Raw genomic sequence first — 24,654 nt, 5'->3', positions numbered from 1 at the left:
TGTTTCATTGCACTCTCAATGATTTTCGAATTACTCCCTGTTTGTGTGCCGTATAATCCACATTTACACTGCGCTTATCAGTTGTCAAGAGCTTCAGATCCATGTACTATACTATACGCTACCCCGTGGATTGTGTGGAGTATGGATTTACTGGGTTATTGTGTATTTCCTAAAAATATTATTTGAATTTTATGAAAAATTTCCAAAAGTATGATCCATTATGATCTAGTATGAGCTATAAGTATGAACTATTGAATTGAATTGAAATATCGCTCCTTTTGATTAAAATCACAATAATTATAATATCTTCGTAAACATTTGAGAGGGTATCAAACTTTTCACCCTACCTTAACCCACTGATTAATACCTTATCTGCAGCAGATGCTGCACGTTATGGGTTAAGTTCCCCCTGCTCACAAATTCCCCGCCATGACGAGCATTTTTATGACACAGCACGCTCAAAGCTTTATAAAATGAGGTTTTAAAATTAAGCAAAAGAAGGAAATGAAAAAAAAAACAAAAATGAAAATGAAAAAACACCGGGAGAGGAGATCCACTGGCAAAATAACGAAGCTGTCCGCAGCATTCTACGGAGCGGAGTTCGCAGTGTCCGTGCCTTTTCAGTGCGGGTTCTGCAGTCGAAACCGTGTGACACTTTGCGTCCGGTATGCGTTGTTGTTTTCCCCTTTTTTGTTTTGTTTATTTGGCTCTCCGGAAGCAAAATTAATTACAAAATATTTGCAGCTCATAATTTCATTTTGCGTGCTCACTCAATTGCAGGCGGCCACCACAGCGGGCAACCCCAAGGCAGCAGAGACATCAACTGCAACATCGGCCATATCTACGGCGACAGCAGCTGCGGCGGCTATAACTGCCACGCCCCCTGCCACAGCCACCGCCCCCGCGGCAGCGGAAATTGAGCAGCTGCAACAGGCGTTGATCGAGAAGCAAACGCAGCTATATGCCCTGGAAACGGCCTGTTTGAGGGAAACAGAGCGACAGGTGGAGCTGGAGGATAGTGTGATAGCGTGGCAGGATAAGTACGATCGGCTGTACGAGTCGCACAAGCGGGTTCAAAAGGTCAACCAGAGTCTGGAGGACAAGATGCTCAAGCTGGTGGATCGCAATGCCGGCGAAAGGGCCCAGTTGACCAGCGATGTGGCCACTTTGAGTGTGCGACTCGCCCAGGCAAACTTCAACATCGCCAAGCTGCAGAGGGAAATCGTAAGTATAAAAGTTATTCTTATGAAGTTTCAAATGTGATTGAAGAAAAAAGGTGACAAAAGGGTATGCAACGTACAATAATGTGTTGTATTCATTCAAGAATTGGTTGAAGTGTTCTCACAGTTTTCTTATCTCTGCGAGAAGACAATGAACCTGTTGGCATTGACATCATTTTTGATGATTGCTGTCAGCTAACGTTAAATTCGGAATTAAAAAGCTTTTAGTTCATAGTTTGTTTCTTTCCCAACTTATCAAGAAATTAGTTCTTAAATATGTTATGAAAAATCGAAAATACGAACTCGTTGGTATCCATCATAAAAGTCACTTTAAAGCATCCCAGCTGTTTAAAGCCACTTCCTTCACTTGATTCCATGACAATTTTCCGATTTCAAACAAAATGAGGAAGCCCAAACAGCTTAGAGTGGCTTTCCGATTTGGCCAAGACCAAGTCTCGAATATAACAGCTGCCACAACCAGTTGAAGCCCCCAAAAATGCCGCCCCTCCGTCGGATTTCAGTGCAACCAACTAATTGGCCGCCGAAGTTCTAAGAGGAAACACAAACACTCTTAAGTCTGGCTGTGAATTTCTGTTTTTTTCCCCATATTTTTGACGGCGAGGAAGGTAGACCGCTGGAACTTAAAGCTTTCAGGGGGGTGGGGTGGTGTTTCGCTTAAGGTCTAAACAAATGAAAGGCGGCAAAGCGTTGAAAACTCCGAGTTGCACTTCTACTTACGACAACTTTCCACGCCCCGTTTTGTAGTTTGTTGCGTGGGAAAAACTAGAAAAGTTTTCCAATTCAGTTTTGCTTTTGCCATGCTGCGAAAAATACGAATATCTGCTGGCGAAAAAAGTTTTCAATTAACGCAAAACAGTAAAAATGGAATGATGGCAAAGCAGGACGACGAACCATATCGAAGGGGTTGGCCGGGAAACCTTTTAAAGCAAGTGTCCTGTGGGTGTCCAACGTGTTCTGGGTGAGGTGTTTGCGCAAAGCGATAGACCGTGTTGCACACAATTAGTGCGACATTGGCCAAAGAGGTGCACTTGGAGAAAATAGCTAGTTAAGTTAAATGTCTGAAAGTTAGAGTACGTCTTGAAGTTTGAAAGCATCGAGAGTATGAGTACTTTACGAGTTCTAGTTTTCAAGTTCTTTCTTGTGTGGCTCACTATTTGTGTAGCAATAAAAAGGGAAATAGGATATAGTTTCTTTTTAATTGACTTAACTTTATTTCAAGAAATCCAAAAGATATCAGTATATATCTTCTTTGCCTAACTTTTCACCATATTTTAATGAAGAAGTTGCCTAATTTTTTAGATGACACATTGCATTTGTGCTGAGTGCAGACAAACAAGTGGGTTGCAGTGAGCAGAGTAGAAGCTGAACTGAAATTGAGGAGGTGCTGCAGCTGCAACTGCTTTATTAACTTGTTTTTTGCCCGCTTTGTTGTTTGCCCCATCGCTTTTCCGTTGCTGCGTCGAGTGTTTGCGCAAATTAATACTTAAAAAGCATTTCCACCTCTTCAGAAGTTGCGCAGTTGCTGTTACGTTCCGCTTGACTTTGCTTTGTTTTTCCGTTGCTGTTTTTGTGCAGCGTTTTATTTTCGTCCTGGCTGCCACTTTGGAAACCCTTTTTTTTTGTATTTCTCAAGGAGGCGCCTGCAAGTATGCAATGCTTTTTAAGCGGTTTTTGGACCCGCTTCAAGGATCCAATGATGTTTTCAAGCGGTTTTGTCACACACACACAAGTGCCGATGGCGGGGGGGATGCGAAAGTGGTGGGGAGTGCATTTTATTGGTGATCAAAAATAATTGAGCTATTGTTTCGAGGATGCTGAATTTGATGACAAATTGTTAAGGGGTGAGTACTTAAAGTCTTGCCTTCTACGGATATTCTTGGTATTAAGTCTTTTAAACAAGACCACGAATGATGTTCTGGAAAACTTAAAATGCAAGACCGCACTACGTATACTTAATATTCTCCTCCCCTTCCCTGAAAGCACATTTTAAATACTTTTTATTCAGACGAAAGTTATAAAGTTTCTGTTTAAGTTAGGGTACTTTAGCCTCCATAATTCCCCGTTTCCAGATCATTTTTCATTTGCCATTTTTTCGCCGTCTGTTTGCTTGCAAGTCTACGAATTTTTGAAGTGAACGAATCAGACGAGACAGAAATGTGGATAGGGACTTTTGGGTGGTGCAGTCTGGAGTGAGGAGTGTGGAGAGTGGAGTATGGAGCGTGGAAACAACAATGTCAATAACCTCTTTGCCAGTTTTCGTTCAGTTCAGCACTTGGCCCAGCGTTCTCTTCCTGTCACTTCCTTCGCATTCCGGCTGATAAAAAATCAGCACTTGGTCATGGACTGTCGCTGCGTCACGTGCCTGACTGCGGATCTCCCGATGCCATTTACCTTCTGGCTACCTACGTAGCCTGGTTCCCCAATCACGCCCCTTGCCCCTTGCCTCTTGCCCGTTGCACGTCCCTTTGTCGCCCCCCCATCTGTTTTGGCCATGGTTCGTTAATCTGACAGTGGCTTTTTGCATGATAGCTCGGCATTTCCGTTGCAAAACACTTAGTCGCATACTCGCCCGATGCTTCAGTTTCATCTCATGGTCCTGGTGTCCCCATCGCAAGCCCCCCACTCCCCCAATGCCGCCTTCCCTGGATGTGTCCTGTAATCCTCCCAGGGCCATCATGCTTCATTGTTGTTGCCTGTTATTATTGTTTACCGCTCTTACGGGAAAATGCTGGCTGAAGAGCTCGAAACACAGGGCATTACAGAGGAAGAAATAGACAAATTGTGTTATGATATAATCTCCCACGGTCATTAATTTCATGGTCAGTTATCGTTGCTACTTGAGTAGTAGCTAGTAGTAGTTTTATGTTAATTCAATAAACCGAAGTTTGATAAACAAAAAGTTGTATTTTCTAAACTACTTAATTAATAAACGAGTTAGATTGTTTTGAAACTTTGAGTTTTGTGTGCAGCTCAACAAGCTTTTAGGGAAATTTAATCTAAATTTAATGATTTAAACGATGCAATGATGGGGATTTAAAGTGTGTTGCACTCTGAATTTAATGTTGCATGCTTTACGACACCATTGACTTACTTCATACTAGCCTATCCCTATTTATTACTGTGTACTCCATATTGCGCTGCTTCCGTTTATGCTTTTAAACCTAGCCCCTTCTGCTTTTAAATGACTGCCACCCTGGCTCATTCTGCGGCTTCGTTCGAATATTTTAAATCGCCTGCCAGGAGGAGGCAGACACCCAGGACAACAACAACACCATCGTTAGCCACGCCCTCCTTTTGTAATTCCCACTTGCATTAAATGCCGAGCAAATGTAAATATGCTCAGGGGCTGTCAACGTCCCAACATCCCTTTCGCTTCCGCAGTGTCCCAATGCGCCACCTTGCCGCCTTGCCACCTTGCCGCCTGCGTTGCAACTGGAGCAGATAAAATGCAGCAGGACTTCACGTGGCGGTCTATATGAACCGATTCCCAATTCCCGCTGGCACCATCCAACATCTCTGCGTTCTGGGCTCTCAATGCCCTGTCCCTGTCCCTGTTCCACAATAGCATACCTCCCATTCCATTTGCCATCGCTGGTTTTCCCTGCTTGGTAATGACGCGCTTGTGGTTTGCCTTCTGGTCTGGCTGCTCTGGATACTCTGCATGCTCCTGGGCTCCTGTGCGCTGTTCCTGTTCCTGGACCTCTTGCCAACGTGTGTGTAATTAATGGGTTTCACATAAAACACAGTGAGAAATTGGGACCACAACTTTAGTTATGAATAAAAGGACGTTGGGCGCCATTTATCAGAACCTTTTTGTTCCGTTATTACTTGTGACCCAAGCTCCGTAATTAATTAAGGTAACCTTAAGTAAAGCTGATACCAATTTTCTGGCAGTGCCCCACGCACTTCAGACCTGTCCGCTTTGCAGGGGATTTGCCCCTGTTGCATGCCCCACTTTGCTGCTCAACAGACCGGTACCGGTGCAACATGGCGTATAAGCGATTGTATTGTAGGCCTTGTTTATCGGCTGATAAGCAGGGCCCAAGAAAGTGTGTATTGTCTAGCAAACACGTTTTTCTCCTCTCCAGGCTGCTCCTCTCCCAGTCGGCTCCTCAGCTTCCCTTTGCAGCTTTTGTGGGCGAGTGCGCTTAATTCCTTAAAAGTTATTTACATATTTGCCTAATGTGGCATCTCCACTAAGCACTCAGCCAGCTAGCCGGCTTAGGTGGGTGTGTGGTGCAGTGGTGTTGTGGTGTAGTGGTTGGGTGGTTGGGTGGTGCTTTTTGTGGCTAAGTGTGTTGAGTTGGCTGCCGTTTGGCTTGCCAGTTGGCAGTTGGTTAGTGGGCTTCTTGGGTTGATGGGCTTGTTGGGTTGCTGGGCTGATGGGCCCTGTTGAAATTGCTTTTTGGCCCCAAAAACCCAATCTGTCTGTGATTTAACCGACAATAAGCCGAATCAAATTATAGAAATTCCGTAGTGATTAAATTATCAAATGCTGTAAGTGGGCTCCAGTTGCTAATGAGACAGGGCAGGCATCGAGTTGTTTAATGAAATTGTGCAGAAGATTAAGCCAGATGCTTGAGAAAATAAATGAGCGAAACAGCGAAGCTTATTAAATATTTAAGTAGGATTTTGGATGGCTTATATTCTGTTATGAATTGATATGCGCTTTTGAATAATTTAATTTGAAAATGCTATTCATTTAAACGCAGATTCTACGCTCTGTAATATTGCTATTCTAGCCAGACGTGCACTGAATTTTAATTAAATTAACAAACAAATTGTTGGCAACATCATATATTTTTCTATGCGAAAACATTTGGATTTTCATCAAGCTGGCACACAAACCATTGTTATTTCCCATAAAACGTTCAGTTTTAATTTCACAAAATCCATAGAAATATTCCGCCCTTTTTGCTGTGAAACACTTGATCCCCAACCCGCGCCGTCATAAAGAATATGCGAAAATCCGGCATTCAATCAACGGGCATCGTCGCCTCTATAAATCCCACGTGCATATCCCCTATAATACCCATAACTATACGTTATCTGCGAGTGAAGGCAAAAGTAAACAATTCGGAATTCCTTTCCACTTCATTCAGTTCTGGCCATGCCCAATGCCCATACCCATACCCATACCCATGGCCATGTCCACAAACATTTTCCAGTTCGTTTTGCGTGTTCGGTTCGGTCTTTTTTAATTTCCCCGCACAAACAATGGAAACGGTTCCGGGTGCAAGTGAAATGAAGCAAAACAACGACAGTGGCAGTGGCAACACGACCGGAAAATATGCGGCCAAAATGCACGTAGACGACCGTAGAGCAAAATCGTAAACCGTAAAACACACGGAAACACACGAAAACTGAAAGTTGAACCGCTCCAAAACGGAAAAAACACGGCCAAAAAAAAATGGAAGTTGGGGAAAAAAACTGTTTCATATTACAGCAATAACAGTGCGGAAAAATCAGAGCCGAGTTTTCAGTCATGATAGGAATCCATTTTGCTTTTGGTTTTGGGCCACATAAAACCTAAATGCTAAAAAAAAAGCGTATAAGCGGTGGGCAGAAATTACCCAACAAAACACAGGTGCAAAAAGCTGAAGTTTGGCCAAAAAAAAGGTGAAATGGAAGTGGGGGTGGGAAAGGGAGAAAGGAAGCCATAGACACACACTAAATAGCCAAGGCAACTGGCCAGGATGTGCAGGTTTACATTCTACCAAACTTTTCGGGCTATAAATGTCTATTCGGGCGAAGAAAGCAGGCAAACGGATCCGGCCATATATACCTATACATCTATCCAAAAAACTCACAAAGTAAGTGGGTGTTGGTGGATAGGTAAATTGACTGATACTCCCATGCAGATGGATGGTTTCGATAAATTGCACACATAGCTGGGCGAACTGGTAGGTGAAAGGATATATAGATCAGCTGGCAGATTAATAGATACTCAGGTGGATTGATGGATAAAGAAATTGGGAAATTAAATTTCATTTTGCAATCTACCAATCTACCTTTCTATATCTACAATAAATAGCTTTGTATTCCATTCCACCTCTAATTATAAACGTGTGCCCAACCCAAACGCTTGAGTTTAACTTCCTTGCCCCAAAAATAAATGTTTATAATTGCTGAAATATAAGATAAAATATACATACACGAGCCCAAGAAAAGCGTAAAATCTCTTTCCCACACCATTTTCCCTATTTCTGCCCTTGCCACCCAGTCTCCTTGGCCATTTAAGTGGCAGACTGTTGCTCGTGCGCCGCGTTTTTGGCCCAAATGGCGGCCTTTTATTTCGAGCCTTTGCAACAAATCGATATTTTAAGCATTTTAATGTCTGCGCCAAACGCAAAACGTTGGCGCCAAGTTCCGAGTTCCTTTTTACGTGCCCGGGGTTGAGTGTCCGTGTCCGAAGCCATGTCCATGTCCATGGTTGTGGCGCCATCTATATATACTTAAGTACACTGGCAAAAATGCTGCCGAAATCAGGACAGTATGGTGGATAACTAGTTATGAGGTGTTAAATATTACAGCTGCAAGGAAATTACACAGAAAATTCTTAAAGAGAAAAAACAATCTTGAGTAAAGTATAATATTACAATTTTGCGTAAGTAACAACTAGTTTTTTCCAGTCCAATTTCATAGCTGTTTTAGCCTTAATTGAGGTTCAACCCTAGTGCCGACTACATGTGCAACTCATATTTTTTATGCAATTAGCCTTAATTCGGTGAATCAATCATGATAGCCGCTTTACTTACTTCGCCCCAACTTTGGTCTCTCATTTATTTTTAGTGGCCGGAATTCACATTTTAACCCTCTAGCGCCTAAGGGGGTGCTATATTTAGTTCTACACATCGGATTGTGTCCCACCTCACATGTGTGTGTGTGTGTCTCCATGTGCAGGAGCTTTAGTTTTGAGAGCAATTTAAGCTGAAGTGGGTTGATTTTGAACGGTGGTTGGATTTGCATGCCAAAAGCAGAAAATGCTCAAGTGGCTGCATAGATAAATTAATGTGGCAGGTAGAGGGAAAATGCTCAAGTATACTTTACATAAATGTGGCCAATTCCAGAGCTCAAGATGTTGACGAACGCTTATCGAGAGCTGGGGAAATCGGTAGCAGCATCTGATACGGGCCAATTAGAAAGGCTATCAACCATAATTGAACAAGTGCGCTTCTATAAAGCAGTTTAGGGAAATTGGACCTGCTACTTTGGCCAAAGAGTTCAGAGACAGCAAGTATTGGAAGAGTTCCAGCAAAGTAATTTCTTAAAGGAGCTGTGAAGTTGGCAGTTACATTTTGTACTACTTTTAACCCCACCTGTGCACAGATTGCAATTCTCTCTCAAACTTTAAGACTTGTTGAAACTATATCAAAGGCCCTAGCCCTGCCAAAAAGCCTGGCATATATTTTTATTATTTCTATAACAACGGCACACACACAACGCCAAGTGGCGTCGCTTTACAATGAAATCTGCAAATCTGCACAATGCAAGGCGCCCAAATTGTTGGATGTAAAATCTGTTAGGCAAACAAAATGCCAAAATGAAAAATGAAAAATGGCCAAATCAAAAGCTGCAAATACAAATGCATATGTGTACATATACTCGTATATCAGTGCATGTGCAGCGTAGTTCCTGGAATTACATGCAACTTTCATGTCCGCCCACTCTGCCACCCAATTTTCCACATGTGTCTGAGTTCCTGAGTGGGAGGGGGGAGGAGGGGGGGTTATGACCGGCTTGGAGTTATGCAATTTTCATTCCAAACTTTTCCCTCCCCGGCGCCCTGTGCTCAGCCATTAATGCCAGCGCCAGTGTGGCCATGTGCACAAATGAGTTTTCGGTGCGGACCATTAGTTGGCAGCTTTTTAATTTGCTCGCTTCCTGGAGTGCGGCGATTAAAGCCAAGTGTCAACTGTTGTTCGCCTTCTCTGGCGTTTATTTAGCTCTTTCGCTGATTGTCCTTCAAATTGGATGACAAAATTAGTCCATGGCGGAGACAAGAAATTGACAATAAACTGCAGAGAAAATGTGTTACTTTCAGCAATTTTTTAGGAATAATTGAACCGCGCTTTGTAGCTAAAGAAAATAATTCAATTACAGTCGCAATTTGTGTAATGTGGCCAAAGTGCTTTGTAGTTCTTAAAGATTTATTCATACACTTTCTTTCAAAACTTTATTCCCATGTTATGGCCAAAAGTCACTTTTATTATATGCTTGTAATTGTCGCAAACTTCAGTGCGAACATCTTTTGAAAACTTGAAGCCCAACTTAGCAGATCTCCTCCGAAAGCACAATAGATCTTTAGGCGGATTGGAGTTTTCCCATTAGCATGGCCCCAGCCCCGACCATTTGTCAAATCCGAATCCAAATGCGTACTATTTGCCATGTAACTACTGTGGAATGGGGGTCCTGACCCGGTGGGTTGGGCTGGGGGTTTGGATCCAAGAAGTGGTAGTCTTGTGTCCCTGCACTTGATGTATGCATATCGAATTGCCCTTAGCGAACTGTGAAAGGAAACTTCTCTGGCTGCGGCACGCAAATCAGCAATATATCATTGTGTCTGCCGCCGTAGCCGTGCTCCACTGTAGCCGTCTCTTTCTGCCTCCTTCCCTTTTGTTCTACGCCAAGAGAAGGCTTAAGTGGCATGCAAAAAATTCGCAACGTCTGCCCGTCAGTCAGTCAGTCAGTCAGTCAGTTAGTCAGTCAGAAGGCAAAAGCCAAGTGCTGCATTACGGTGGAAGTTTCCCTTGGGTTTTTATTCCTTCTGCAGGCAACTCCTCTCCGTTTTTATCACTTTTGTTGTCTTTTAGTTTCTGATTAGTTTCCTTTGGCTTCGTGGGGTTATTTATTATCTGGCGCAAAGTGTGGCAATCATTTACATAAATCAATCTTGATGGCCTCTGTAGAATGTCCAAGCGGGCTAAAGTGCCAGTACCTGTGCACTTCAAGAATTATTTGTGCAGTTCAGGAATGGCTTAAACCCTTTTAAAGAGAAATTTCCAAGAAATTATATTTATTTTACAGTCACGTTACTAAGAAATGTATTAAGCTTACTGAAGGACAATTCTTAGGAAAGTATCTTAAGATATTTAATTTTTTTATGCAGCGACAATCTCTTCAAAGCCTTGCACTTTATACCAAGGAATTTTTGCTCTTCCTTAAGTAATTGGAATTTATTAAAATTCTCTACGTTTTCATTCTTTGTTTTTGGCTGGTTTCTTTTATTTCAAACTTAATCCACAATCTTCTTTGCATTTCTGCATTTGTTCGATTCAATGTAAGCGGATTTGTTTTTAAAATAATGTTATTCGGTTTTATTTCGCAGTCCCACTTATCCTTTATGCATTTACAGCCATTGAGAGACGAACATTGCGCATACGCCACGTTGCACGTGCGTGTTGTAAAACAGTTGTTCGCATTTTTTCCGATTTTGCCCGTATTTCTGGGCTTCCGTTCAAGTCATAAAACTTGTGCAACTGCACAAGGTAGGGAACAAATATCCAGCTTAACTTTGTTGTTTAGTGTAAAAGCTTTACAACTCGCTGTTGTTGTACGTTTGGTATTTGTTGGTTGTTCGGTTGCTTCTACTTTTACTTTGTGCACATTATCACTTTGCTCTGCTGCTTACCAGGGTGAAAACTTTGTTCGATCTTTTTCCCGCAAAATGGAAAACGTGGAAAACCCCGGAAAAACAAGAAAATTGTGAGCAAATAGTTTGCCTGGCACTTTAAGCACTTTGGCAACACATTTGAAACACCTTTGGTTGGCCTTTTAGCAACAAAGTGGCCCCCTATATATATATATCTACAAATATATAATATTTCACCCCCCTTTTTGGGGCTTCAAAGTTCCAAGCCCCCGAATTTGGCCTTTTTTCTGTGTGGTCCTCGTTTTGGCATAGAATTTTCCCAGCACGAGTGTGTGTACTATTTCATTTTTGGCCTTTTTTCAAGTGTGCCGGCCTGCTAAATAAATAAATTTGAAATAAATATTAAATAAATAGAGCAGACGACCGGCAGCAATTGAGGCAGTCAGCCAAAAAGAGTTATGAATTTTCGCATAGCTAAGCTGCCTTGGTCTGCCATATTTGCCATAAATCAATAAAGGCTTATATGAAGAAAATTATTCTAAAGGATTTGTTTATTTACTTGATTCTAACGTTTTTGAATTTTTAAGTTACTTGTTATAGTACGTAAGCTTCTTTGAGAACATAGAGGTCTATTAAATGCGATGAGATAACTTCACCATTTCGCACATTCATCAAACTGTTGCTGCTGCGCTAACTTTTCGCTCAGGACCCTTACTATTCATTAGTACGATCTGGGTTTCGTACCTTTCCGTTTGATTTATGGTTGCTCGCCGACTCACCCACTCACTCTCTCACACTCACTCACTCACACTCACATTCATCAATTTGGCTAAGTTATTCACGCACGCCTCGAATCCTTTTCAGCCATCTCACCGTAACCAAACACTCCACACTAATTGCAACTGCTTAGCGCAACACTCTGTTTCCATCTTCCATCTTCCATCTGCGGATACGCCTGCTTTGCCGCCGAGTTTTCTTTATTGTTTTCCATGCCCAGCATTTTCACGGGGAGTTTTCCACTACCACTTTTTCCCATTTCTGTTCAGACCACTTGCTTTGATGAAAACTAATTTATTCAACATTAATTTTCTTTATTTTTTCACCAAATCTAGGTTTTCAGCTATACATACTTCACTATGCCAAAATAGAGAATGACTTTTTTATTTGAAGTTAGCATTCTTATTTTTTAGCGTGTAAGGCTTACAATTTCGTTTGCAAACCCTGCAACACGTGCACGTATGAATGTAACAATGCGTATACTTAATCCCGAGTTTTCCCCCGGCCTTTGTAATTACAGTGATTCCTTCCATTCTACTTCTGCTATCCTTTTTTTCGGATTGCCCTTCTCTCCTCTTGTAAATCATAATTTGTTGTGTTGCTTTCGCGGCGCGGTTGCATTGTTTTTGGCATTTGGCGCCAACTGGCTGCATGATGATTCATCGTGATATGTTTTTCCCGGATTTTCCACCCATTTTCCACGAACTCGCTCGCTCGCTTGTTCTTTTCAGCGTTTCGAATGTTTCGCTAACGCAACGTCGACGGCCTTTTATATTATTATTTTTTGTGTCTGCCGTTCCCTTTGATTTTTTATTATTATATTGTGTATTTTTGTTTTCTGGCTGAAACGCATTTTATGGAAAATCTGGTTTTTATCGATCCGTCAATTTAATTTTGACGTGATTCCCGCATGGCCAATGGGTAGCTGAATTATTGAGGAGCATATTGATTTGCGCAAATTCAGGATTTAATAAGGGGCTTATATAAATTAGACTTTAGAATGGGTGGGAGTAGGCTATAATTTATTGCAAAGAAATGCTCATTAGTTATGCTGCCAGCAGTTATAGCTTTTCTAAGCGACTGCTAATCAAGAGATTCATATAAATTAAGCAATTCCTTTCGTGTTCCCAACTTTCGCCTTGGTCATAATATAGTCGTTGCCATTATTCTCACACTCCGTGCACCTTAACTGATTTTCTTGTGTGTGGTGAATGCTGGAATCCTGGCGAGTGTCCTGCCGTCATGATATCCTGATGTCCTTGGCTGCTGCTGCTGCTGCTGCTTTATGGGCCAGCTGTCAGTTGCGTTTGTCTCCGGGCATTTCAACGCTGTGCCTGTCATGCAAATATATTGTCCTTTTTAATTAAAACACAAGCCTCAAATTAGTGCTTACACATACACATACAACACACACACATATACAATTTTCTTGACCCGAAAACCGAAATAAGTTTCTCCCTTCCATACCAAATTTTTTTAATGAAGTCACTGGGTTGATGATGTTACAATATTTGGATTTTAGATTGAAAGATTTGATGGCCTTTGGGGCTTTCGCTGCTGCTCGTTCACGATGATTTTCCACATTTTTCACACTGATTTTTGCCTTTTCTTGCCTGAATTAAGGGGACATTTTTATTTTTCTTTCATTTTTATTTTTATTTTTGCCAGACACACTTCGACCCATATAAGCATTTCTTTCGCCCTCCTTGATGTGTTTCATGTGTAATTTTGCAGTCGCTCATTAAAAATAATTACATCTGCTTTTGGTAAGAAATGGAAAGGAAAAAATGTCCGCAACGCAAACCCACAAAAAGAAAATAAAAGGCGGGTAAAAAGAAAAGGCAGAAATTCTGGTTTCTCACTCTGGTATTAACCAGACCTCTTAAGAGAAAATTTAAATAAGTCCTAACCAAACTCGATTTTATATATTTAAGCTATTCACATTTTGTGTACTGAGGCGACAAGCTTTAAAATGGTTTCTGTTTTCTATTTTGTGGTCAAAGTTGTGATCAAGATGTCCTTGCACACAGATATATTTGAATAAATCAACAAAAACATTTGGAAGGACAAAAAGATTAGCTTCATCTTTTTGGGGGTTGATTTGCTCGAAGTCAAGAAGCTGGCAAACTATGGACTCCTAGTCCAAGACCAAGTGGATCTTGGGTTTTTGGATTTTCCAATCAAAGCAACATGAAACAGAAAACACAAATGCAAACACTACACATACTATATACACTTATGGCCATTTCCATGATTGACCGACTCGAATGGTTGCGAGTGTTCGAGTGTTTGAATAGGGATATGTATACGCAATGTGGATATAGTGAGGGTGGCTAACAATAATGTACGACCGTGTCCTTCTGTCATTCAGACTGTGCGTGATGAATAAATGATGCGCCCCATACAAGTTTCAAACGATTTTGCTTTAGTTTTGCTTTTAGTTTCCACCCAGTAAAAGGCAGTCGGATTTTGATATGCGCGGTGGTAAAGGTACATTAACTTTGTGAATGCGAATGTGAATGTGAAAAGTTCGCCACGAACGAATCGAAATGATTCGGGCTTAACTGTTGATATACGAGTATGTCTTATGTTGGCATTGATTGCATTCCGGGGAAGTTTCGCCCATAAAAGGAATTTACTCGGTGCGCTCATTGTATTCCAATACATATAGCTTGTGTCATTACTCTAGTGCTTTTCTTCGTGGCTATAAATTCCAAATAAATATCTGCTCAATATCAAATTCATATTACAAAAGGTGAAAATACATATTGAGCATGATCAATAAATCGTTTATCAATATATGGTGGCATGTAATGCTGCTTTAAACATAATAAATTTGTCTATAATGACACTTTCACCATTTTTATACCTCCTATGAATGGGATAACTGCCATACCAATCATCTTAAGGGTATCCAGCGTATCAACCTTTTAGCCTTCATTAGCTGCAACCCTTTTAATGCTCGCCATGTGTTGCATAATACTTCTTTTGGCCGAGAAATAAAAATGTAAATTCTACAAATTTGCCACGCACAAGCGAGCATTAAACCCTTGCCACAAAAACATATACATACGAGTATATGTATGTATGTATGGCATCGGGCATAGTAAACCGTCCAATCATCAGTGGGTTCTGATGGTTCTTTTGGCCAATTTATTTGCTTTTGGCAATGCTCAAAGTCCCAGCCCCCGCCCCCTTCGTTTTTCACCTCCGCCCATGTGTGCCTCCAGTTGGGCATTGTGCAAATGCTGTGTATTTAATGCAGTGCCAAAATGTTTGACTTGGCCCAAAAGCAGAGTGTACACAATCCCTCTATCTCCCCTCTTGTACTCCCTAAATGCCACTTGGCAATGTTTACGCTTATGCTAATTTTTGGGTCCATGTACAATGCGAGCGTATTTATGGGCAAATGTTGACATTTCAGCATTTTCTCGGTGCTTCTGACCACCCAAATTTCCGGCCAACACATGTAGCTCCGATTTTTTTCCCTTTCCTGATTATACGGATTTGGATTGCAGCTGTGTTCCTAACTCCGGGCGGAGGAGGAGGAGCCTCCAGATTAATCACATAAATCCGAATGCCAGAGTGCAGCCAGGCTCAAGCTAATTGGGCAGATTCATAAGCAGCTCGGAAAAAAGTGTAAGAAATTTGATTAAGCTTTTCAAGTGAGACGTAAATATTTGTACTGCTTGGAAGTAATGTTACCTCTTGATTATGGACAATTCTACTAATTTATTTTTTGCTTAATTGAGTATTTTAATCACAGCACTTTCTCGCAGTGCAGTGCCATCATCTCGACGCATCTTGCTGCACTAAATGTCCTGACATGAATGACATGCAGATTCACTTAACTCAAATGCCTGTCTCCGTCTATCTGCCAGCTGGTCCATCCGCCCACTCGGTGGTGCAGTCAACCCGCAGTGGGTGGTGCTGCACTCCACCCACTCCATCCGCTCCCCCCACTTTACCCCTTCACCCCCCTCATGAACCACTGTACCCGCGCCCATGATGAACCCTTCTTCTTCGCAGCGTTGGCAAGGCTTTTGAGCAACTAATTAGATTCAGCCACCCCTGAGCCAAAACCCCCTTGGCAGTAACTTAATTTACTATGCAATTCTCCTGCTCTTGTTCTTGTTGTTGCTGTTGTTGTTGTTGCTGCTGTCATCTGTGGATATTAATTTTCTCATAATTTAGTTGGCATTTGCATTTGTGGTTTTGATTTTGCGGTTGGTCGAACTTAAAGACGGCTGAAAACCGCATTCGCAAAAACGTGCAATAGAAGCGTGGAAATGCGATGCAAAAAATTGTTAATTAGAGTTGGAAAATTACCGTGTTTAGTGGGCGTGTGAGGCAGTAGTACAGAGCTGCGTGGCAGTGGGAAAACTGTGCCACATAATTAACCATAATATTTGTGCACATGCATCGTTAGTTATGGGCTAGGCTAACATGTATGTATGCATGTGGGCATATTTGTGTGTGTGTCTCTGGGGCGGAAATCTCTCGTGGACCAAATGACACAAACAGTGCTCCAACTTGCTTTTCCGGCGGCCATTTTCCACCCAAAACCAGTGGGGGTGGGGCGTTAAACGTTTATGCGGGCCTAATCGGAACTGAATAGTTGTTAATGAAGATGCTGGAGCGATGTATGTGTGTGTAATTTAAATGGCCAAAACTTGTATGGCCAGCTTGGCTAATTTTGTTTCCATGTTCTGGAGCACATGTTGCATTAATTAAAGCGTTATGTTCAGTTTTGTACGGAATTTATTGGGAGACCAAAGTGCAATGTCTTAAAAAACATATGTGTGCAAATTCCAATCATCTAAATTTTATATCCTATTAACTCTTCAGCTATAAAAATGCGACCGCCAGGTGCTTAAGTGGAATTTTATGTCAACTTTAAACGGGCTATAAACACTTAAATAGTTTATGACCGTCCAATTGCAATGACTTTACTCGCATGCAGTCCATTATTTGATTTTACCAATTGCCCAGTCCCGAAAACTCGCAGTTTCAGGTGGAAAGTGTAGTTACCGCTGGCCCAATTTGATTGTTTTTCCCGGTCATAAAGAATTTATTATTCATTATGAAGCTGGCACCTCGCGGCTATGTGACAATTTCGCATGCTATTCATAAACTTGCGACCATGTCGCCTGTCAGCACGTTTTATTGGCGAATCAGAAGCCACCGCAAATGGCAAACACACATGCATGTCACCTTGTCGGAATTTTCACGTTTCCCCCTACTCGCCTTGCCCCAACCCGTTTTTCCCTATTTCCAGGAGCTGTGGTTTTGACTTGCGGTCAGCTGTTGGTCAGCAAACAAGCGTGAAATTGCAGAGAAGCCGTGACGAACTCTAAGCCAGCGGAAAAGGGAACCTAAAAAAAGGGAAGGAAAACCGCACAAACAGCACAGGCTCAAAAGGCAATCAGACGTGCGGCCTACGAATCTGCTCCGGTTTTCCTTTTACTGCGCACCACCATTCCACTCTCAGTTTTCCATCCCAATGCATTTCCTCTTTTATTGCGGGCTTTTCCGCGGCCTGCAGCCGCAAAGTATGCAACGAATTTTGTGTCGCATTCAATATATGTAGTTGGGAAATCTGATGGGCAAATTAATTTTATCTCAGCGGTTACTACACGCAAAAGGGATAACAAGAATGTACTGCGTTGGCATAGAATGTTGGGATAAATCCACAAATTAATTAAGAATAGGTTATATCCAACAATTACTTCTTAACAGGATATATCCTACAATTAATTCTGAAACAACTCGATTAAAGCAAAAGTACCGATTGATGATTTAGATTCTACTCTGCAAACTACAAAATCCTTTTTGAGAGCATATCCTTTATTGATATTTATCTTTACCTGCACGTAACTCGCCGTAACACCGCTCGCAATTAATCCCGCATTGATGATGTTTGATTTGCGTCCAGTGCCAGCATCAACATGAAGCTTAGATGAAGTTCGTTTGAGAAAAGGGTCGTTTTTATGGGCTGCTAATTAAATGCATACAATTAGCTTACACACGCTAATGATTCAATTATCTTTATTAGTTCCCTGGCATGCACTCGCTGCTGCAATCACGCAATGCTAAATATATGTAGCATGTGGAGCAGGGCGCTTTGCTTTTAATTAAAAGCAATTGGAATTCGAATCGATGGCCAGTCCGTGGCACGTTTTAAATTTAAGGTCCGGTCCTGCCAGTCCTTGGAATACGAGGCCCAGAGCTCAGAGCTCACTGCTGCAAGCACTTCATTAAAGGGTGTAAAGTTGGAAATTTATTTTGCATTCGCCGTGCAGCGAACGTGCTGAGGCCAGTTGGCCAAATGGATTTTGAAGGGCTGCCAATGGCAGTTGATGGAATGAAAGGGGAGGCGTTTCCGGGCCGGGTTTATTTACGGCTCCAGCTGCGCCACTAAAATGGATTGAAGAGACGCGCATCGGCAGGAAAAAATAGGTCAATCAAGTTGGCGAAACTGTTGGGGATCAAAGTAATACGATCTGGGGGCGTTAAGGCCCAAAGTGCCATAAAGTAAGACAATTTCAACCGTAAAAGTACAGTACAAATATATAAAATCCTTGGCTTGAAGCTTGAAACATTTCAGTTTTCCGAAATCCTCAAAATGTCCGAAAGTATGTAATATTTCCAAATACGTAGCCTACTTACTGCCACTTTTCAATTGGTTTTCAGTCATTGCAAAGGCGATCAAAACCTCTTTGACTCCCAACAATACCACACCAAAAGATATAACAGAAAGTAATCTGAAAATCATAATGGCAACGGGCGATCAAATACAAGAAAATGCGAGTAAGCTGCTCCTGTAATCCATCAATGCGAATTGAAAGTGGAATTCCATTTCCCAGCACCATAATGCCCCGCTTAGAGAAATTACTTTCACGCTTTGCTCCAACTGACAATCAACATTTTCGAGTTCAATCAATGCATCCGCTTATTTAGCTGCCACTTCCAAGTCGAGCCACTTGCCACTTGGCCACGCCCCCAATGCCCTAACCAGTGCCCCAAACGCCATCGCCTACGGTTCCCAGTTGGAATTTATTCCATTCCTATTTCATGCAATTTTTATGCATTTTTCTATTTATAAAATTGCTAGCAGCACAGTGCCCGGAGTGCACACAAAATAATAAAAATGCCAGGAAGACGTGCAAGAGGAAAATAAGAGAAAATGAACGTAAAATGCAAGCGGCGTCATTTCGCAGTTCCTTGCGAGGCTCACTCGTATTTTCCTATTTTTCCCCGCCGCTTTTCCTTGTTCTCTCTCTACACGCAAAAAATGGCTTATGATAGTTTCCATAGATATATACATCTGTTAAAATTTAAAGTACTAGCTTAAAACTAAGCTAGCCATGTTACAATTTAATATATTTATAATTTATAAATATTTTCTAGCTCTTTTTCCCTTGTTTCCAAGTGATTATGCCACGATATGCCTTTTTTCGACGTGTGGTTTTTCCAGGACTTTTTTTAGCCCCAAGTAGTGTGAAAATGCAGCGTAAGAAAACGAACCGAAACAGAGCTGGAAAAATGGTTGGGGGCGGTGGGGCGTGAAAGTGTTGGTAAACGCGGTGCAAAATGCCGTTACTGCCAGCCGCATTTTTCATTTTCCCCGCAGCCGTTGTTGCCACCATTGTTGTTACTGTTGTGGTGTTGTTGCATTTGGGTCACCAATGCAGTTGTAGCTTTTCACCCCCCTGTTTTTCTTTGCTTGCTGTTGTTGCTTGTTTAACAAGTTCGAGTGCATCGCATTTGTGAAAATTTAAAAAGGCATCTGAAAGTTGCTCCTGTTTGCGATGTGTGTGCGCTGTGCTACAAAAATAAAGGGGGAAAAAAGGCACAAGAAGGCAAAAGAGGAGCGAACTTTTTGAGGCTCTGCCGCTGACACCAAAATGCACAAAAGCAACAGCGACGCGAACGGAGATGGTTGTCCTTAGAGGGTTAAGGATATCGGTTACCAAAGTATCCTGGAAATCGGCATTGCAACGTAAAGTTAAAAGGTTTTCAAGGGCACAGAAATTCAAAGCTTTATTTCACTTACTTTTAACTCAATATAATTACTCAGACTTTACGATCTTAATTCCCAGAGCTATGCAATTTCACCTGTGGTCAAAATGAGCTTTTAAAAGTATTTTCCTTAATTCGTTGGTACCTTTCTCATTGACAACTTTAAATCACACAACTTATTATGGCTACAAATTATAATAATAACATTGCAAGGCTGCCAGAAATCCCTTCTAACCCATTACACCCACAAATCGGAAAAGTACCCATTGAAAAAAGTTTGCTTAACAATGTGTAAAAGGGTTTTTGGGGCAGGAGACGGCGGCAAGTGAACTTTTGCAGTGGCAGGAGTCGAGTGAAACAAAACGAAAAGCAAACATATTTGACATTTGCATACGAAAAGTGTCAAAAGAACCAAGAAGCTACACTCCCAAACTAACCCATGCAAACACACACAAGCAACCGACCGACCGCACAAACACAAGCACAAACACACTGAGAACTATTTTGTATATCTCGAAGAGTATATATTTGTTAACTGCATATATTTTCTATGCTTGATAGAAACTTATGTTTAATTAACATTTAAGTAGGAATTTTTGGTAGGCATTTTGATAGGAATTATAAGGAAAGGAATTTCTAAGTAAGGGAAACAGGGTTATGTATTTATCTATTGCATACCTTTCATTTGCTACCGTATATTAGTTTTCTCGCAGTGCAGTGCTGCTCGTTTATGCCACTTCCGTGACGCCTTCTTATCTGTGTCCTTTCTGCTCTCCCCTCTCCTCTCTTCCTGCCCAGGAACGCTACAAGGCCGACATTAGCCTGGCCATACAATTGCTGCAGTGCAAGCCGGATAGTTTCGTGTCCCAAAAAGTGTCATCGGTGAGTATCCAAAGTGGAATATCAGAGTATAGAATATCATATACCGCCTGTGGGTGAAATCCAGCTAAATGATGCTTTCTCTATGCACAGCTACCAATTGATATTCAATCGAAGGTGTCGGCGTACATGAGACTGGAGACGAACTCCCATTCCGATTCCGAGTGCAGCAATAGCGGAGTGGGCGTGGCCACCACAGCTTCCTATAAAGTGCTTCCGGCCTCCGATTCGCCGCCCCCCTCCGCCTGCCCCTTCCCGCCCACGGCCATGGTCTATTCGATGAGGGGAATCGGTAGGTGTTAGTAGACCATGTTGAGCCCTATGATTTTTTCCCATTTCCGCATGATTTCGAATTTTCGTCGAATTTTTTATTTGATTTATTGATTTGCGTTTTCTAGGCACCGGATTCAATCACGACGACTGCGTTAAGTTAACAATATGATTTTCTTCCTTGACTTCATTTAACATTTATTTGCATTTAAAGAATACTTTCAGACATTACATATTTTATTATATGCATTTCACCGCAAACATTTTTATTTTAAGAATTTATTAAAAATTGTTTCGCTCGCATTCTTTTCCTTAAAATAGTTTTACAATAAATTCCATAATATTTTTAATTTTTGCAAGCATAACCGAACGCTTCGATTTTATTGGTTTGATTGGCATTTTATGAGAGACTGTAAAAAGTTTACAATTTGATTTCTGCCCCGTAATTGCATACATTCCACATCATTGTGCACTGCATTGGCATTCGTTCGTACTCGGTTATTGTTCATTTGCATTAATTGCCAGCATTTCAATTTAATTTGTATTTATTATTGCAATTTTTTCGCTTGATTGTGTGCAGTTTTTGTTTCCATAATTGCAATTTCAAACTACTGCCACATAACTCAGGGTTGCAGTTTTTCTTTTCGGTCTTGAAAATATTTACATGTTTGTGCTGTAAGCATATTTTTAGACCAGAATGCTGCAAAGGCAGGAAAGTGGCTAAAAACTTTTTGTTGATCAATTTGGCCTTTTTTGTTAGGTTTAATACATGCATATTTGATGAGAAACATTTTTGCCAAAAAATGCTTTTGTTGCTGGCACTTTGAGTACATCCACAAAATTAAACTAGTTACATTGTTTTTTACCCTATTTTACTAGTATTAAATATTTTTAAAAGGAAATATATTTTCCAATTGGTAGCATTATGTTTATTGTTAGAATTATATGCAATACAAAGTCAATTATTGTTGGTTTTACTAAGAAATGTACGCATTTAAACTTATAATTTAAGTCAATTTAAAATTTTTTGTATCCCCAAATAGTTTATTGAAATAGCTCAACATACTCGTATTTAAAATACTTTCAAGTAGCAAAGGAGACTTACTAACTTCCAAATTCTTGTATTTAGATGCCGCCAATGGGAACACGACCACAAATCCCCAACAGCAGTCGAGTCAACCCACGAATAACAACACAAGCAACAACAAGGACGCTCTCAACAACAACAATGTTAATAACAACAGCAATAACAATTGCAACAATCAAACTAATACGAACATTAGCAATAATAATCAAGCCAGCAATCCCGACATGATATCGCCCACAATAATGGCAAAGTTTTTGGAGGACGAGCTGAAGGCGAATGAGGTGAAACACTGCGACACGTGTCAGTGCAGCAAACAGGATCTGCAGGTCCTGGCGGATGTGTCCCGTTCCTATTCGGTGGCCACCCAAACGCCCCATCAGTTGCAGCTCCAGGGATCCGGATTGAATGAACCACTGACAACCCAACTTTGCCTGAGATGCCACAGCAATCTTAACTCCCCGTCGCGCACCAACAGTCCATATCTGATGAAGATGGTCAAGTCCAGTGACTCCGTAATATCAGAGACCAAGAGTTCCGTTTCGGATCTGAACGACATGGACAAGCTGTTTATACCGGCCAAGAAGGATGACCTGATGGTGAATCCCATACTGGGACATCATCGACTCTGCGAAAGAACTGCGATTGCGGGACAGAATGCGGAGTTTGGCAATGGAAAGCTGACCACCTCCACGATGATGTATCCCACCACACATCTGGGTGCCTATGCAGCGGAGAAGTATCTGCTGGAGACGAGCAATCTTGGCCAGCTGCGGAATGGGTATCAGAGGCGGTTTCTGGACGGCGGTGGAACTGCCCTGCAACTCCTAAGCAAATATGAAGCAGGTGCCGTGGGAGTAGTCCATGGCGATCTGGAGGATGAGTCCAGTAAGCCGCTGCTGTCGGGTGTCTCGCAACCCAGTCTGCTGGAAGCGGAGCAAGCTGCTCCTCAGCAATCGGTGGTTCCTGCCAAGCTGGAAGATGTGTGCGAGCCACAGCCTACTAAGCCAGTTGCTCCATCGGCTCCTCCAGGAAGCACTGCGTCTGCTGTCCCACCATCGGGCACGCAGTTGAAGTCCACCAACTCCGGAAGCGTCCAGAGCCTGTGGAGCAACAAAACCAGCAGTTGCGAGGGCGCCAAAATGTTCGAGACTTTCAACAGGAATCTCATCAAAACGATCAAGGTATACTGCAAGTTATAAGAATTTTAAAAGCACTTCGAAAGAAGTGGAAATTCATATGACTCTCGATTTTGGAATATTCCCATCATATTTAGTTACTAATGTTTCGTTTTCCTTCCCTCAGGCGGAGAATCCCAAGAACCGAGGTCCTCGTCTGTGCGCCATGCGAATTCAGCAGAATGGCCAGAGCAACATCCTGCTGGACAACCTGGAGTCCATCGAGACCTACACCCCAGTGATCTACAAGCGGCGAGAGAAGCTGCTGGACGAGGAGCTCAACGACGGCAAGGACATCATCACCAGCAAGGAGAGCAACGCCCAGTCGGTGGTGGAAGCCTGGCAAGGACCTGCAGCTCCACACGAGAATGTCGCCCTGCAGCCGGTGCTCGAACCCCAGGTGGAAACTGCAGAGCTGGAGCAAGTGGAGAGCAAGCCCGGAGAACAGACCACCAATCCCGGTGTGAACTCACCCAAGCACTCGGCTAACTCCAGTTCCATTAGCGATGCCATCGACTACCAGGAAAGTGTCCTTCTCAGGCGCCAGCAGCTCAGCAGAGTGGCGGAATGGGTTCAGCATAATACGCAGCAGCTGGAGCAGAGGAACCTGCAGCAGGCTCCGCCCACCAGTGACTCCAACTCCGGAACCGAAAGACAATCCTCGTACTCCACGCTCGACCGCATGGACTCCATATCCATAGAGAAACTCTCGATGGATTCCGGCTACAAGACCACACCGCAACAACTGACCAACGGTTATCCGGAAAAGTCTACGGAGGATTCCCTCTCGCCCAAGACCGATATCACCAGCAATTCCTTGCCGGAAAATCCAACGACCACCGTTGTGCCGCCCAAGAAAACGGAGTTGTGCACCACGTACTACCGGAGAACCACAAGATCGGGACTTCCAGTGGCATATACCACGGTTGCCGGTGCCCCAGCCGACTCGAGTCCGCCCGGTGAGTCCACATCCTCCGGTTCCGAGGCACTCATCTGCCCCGAACAGCCCACGTGTGATATACTCAACTACAAGTACTATCCCAATGACACGGACAAAACGCGATCCGTGCAAGCGGAGCTGCACACGACCACCCAGAACGTGGACATTGCCCAGATGGAGTACAATGTGAAGCAGTTCCTGCTGAAGCAAAACGAGTGGTCCATGAATGGCGGAGCAGCTGGTGCCAGTCCCGGTGCGGTGCTACAAGGATCTGGAGCAGCTGCTCGCATGCTGCAGCGCAGGATTTTGGGTCCTGGCGTGGGCGAGCGGGTGAGGATGGCCACGCCCGGTGGAGCTGTGGCCGCCAAAACCACCAAGACCACCACCAGCCAGTCATCCAACATCCTGACGCCCCACAGAACTGAAACGAATTTATAAGCAAACGGGGTCGATGAATGCGCCACACATCCAATGAGCAAACCAAATTGTATTCTAGCCTAGATTTGCTACTTTAAGTTCGTGTACTCCACGGTCTATATAGATACGATATAGCCATGCTTAAGTTGGGTGAGGGGTTCGCAGATGCAAAACACACAGAACGTGCTAATAGCAATGAAATACTATACATATGTACGATAAATGTAATACTTAAACCACAATCTACAATCTAA

The 24,654-nt window shown here is 42.5% G+C and overlaps 1 protein-coding gene across 1 annotated transcript; it reads left to right on the top strand.

Annotated features, from left to right (window-relative positions):
* Positions 1-586: 586 nt before the first annotated feature.
* LOC122616785 (probable serine/threonine-protein kinase nek3) lies at positions 587-24,654 on the top strand. Its single transcript, XM_043792345.1, has 6 exons — positions 587-665; positions 781-1,224; positions 20,431-20,514; positions 20,605-20,809; positions 21,911-23,049; positions 23,171-24,654. The coding sequence occupies exons 2-6, from the start codon at positions 1,105-1,107 to the stop codon at positions 24,419-24,421; spliced, it is 2,799 nt and encodes a 932-aa protein (XP_043648280.1). The 5' UTR covers positions 587-665; positions 781-1,104; the 3' UTR covers positions 24,422-24,654.

Source organism: Drosophila teissieri, chromosome 3L, assembly GCF_016746235.2.
Source record: "Drosophila teissieri strain GT53w chromosome 3L, Prin_Dtei_1.1, whole genome shotgun sequence".
NCBI lineage: Eukaryota > Metazoa > Arthropoda > Insecta > Diptera > Drosophilidae > Drosophila > Drosophila teissieri.
Note: the sequence above shows the minus strand (reverse complement) of the source record. Positions and strands in the feature narration are given on the sequence as shown.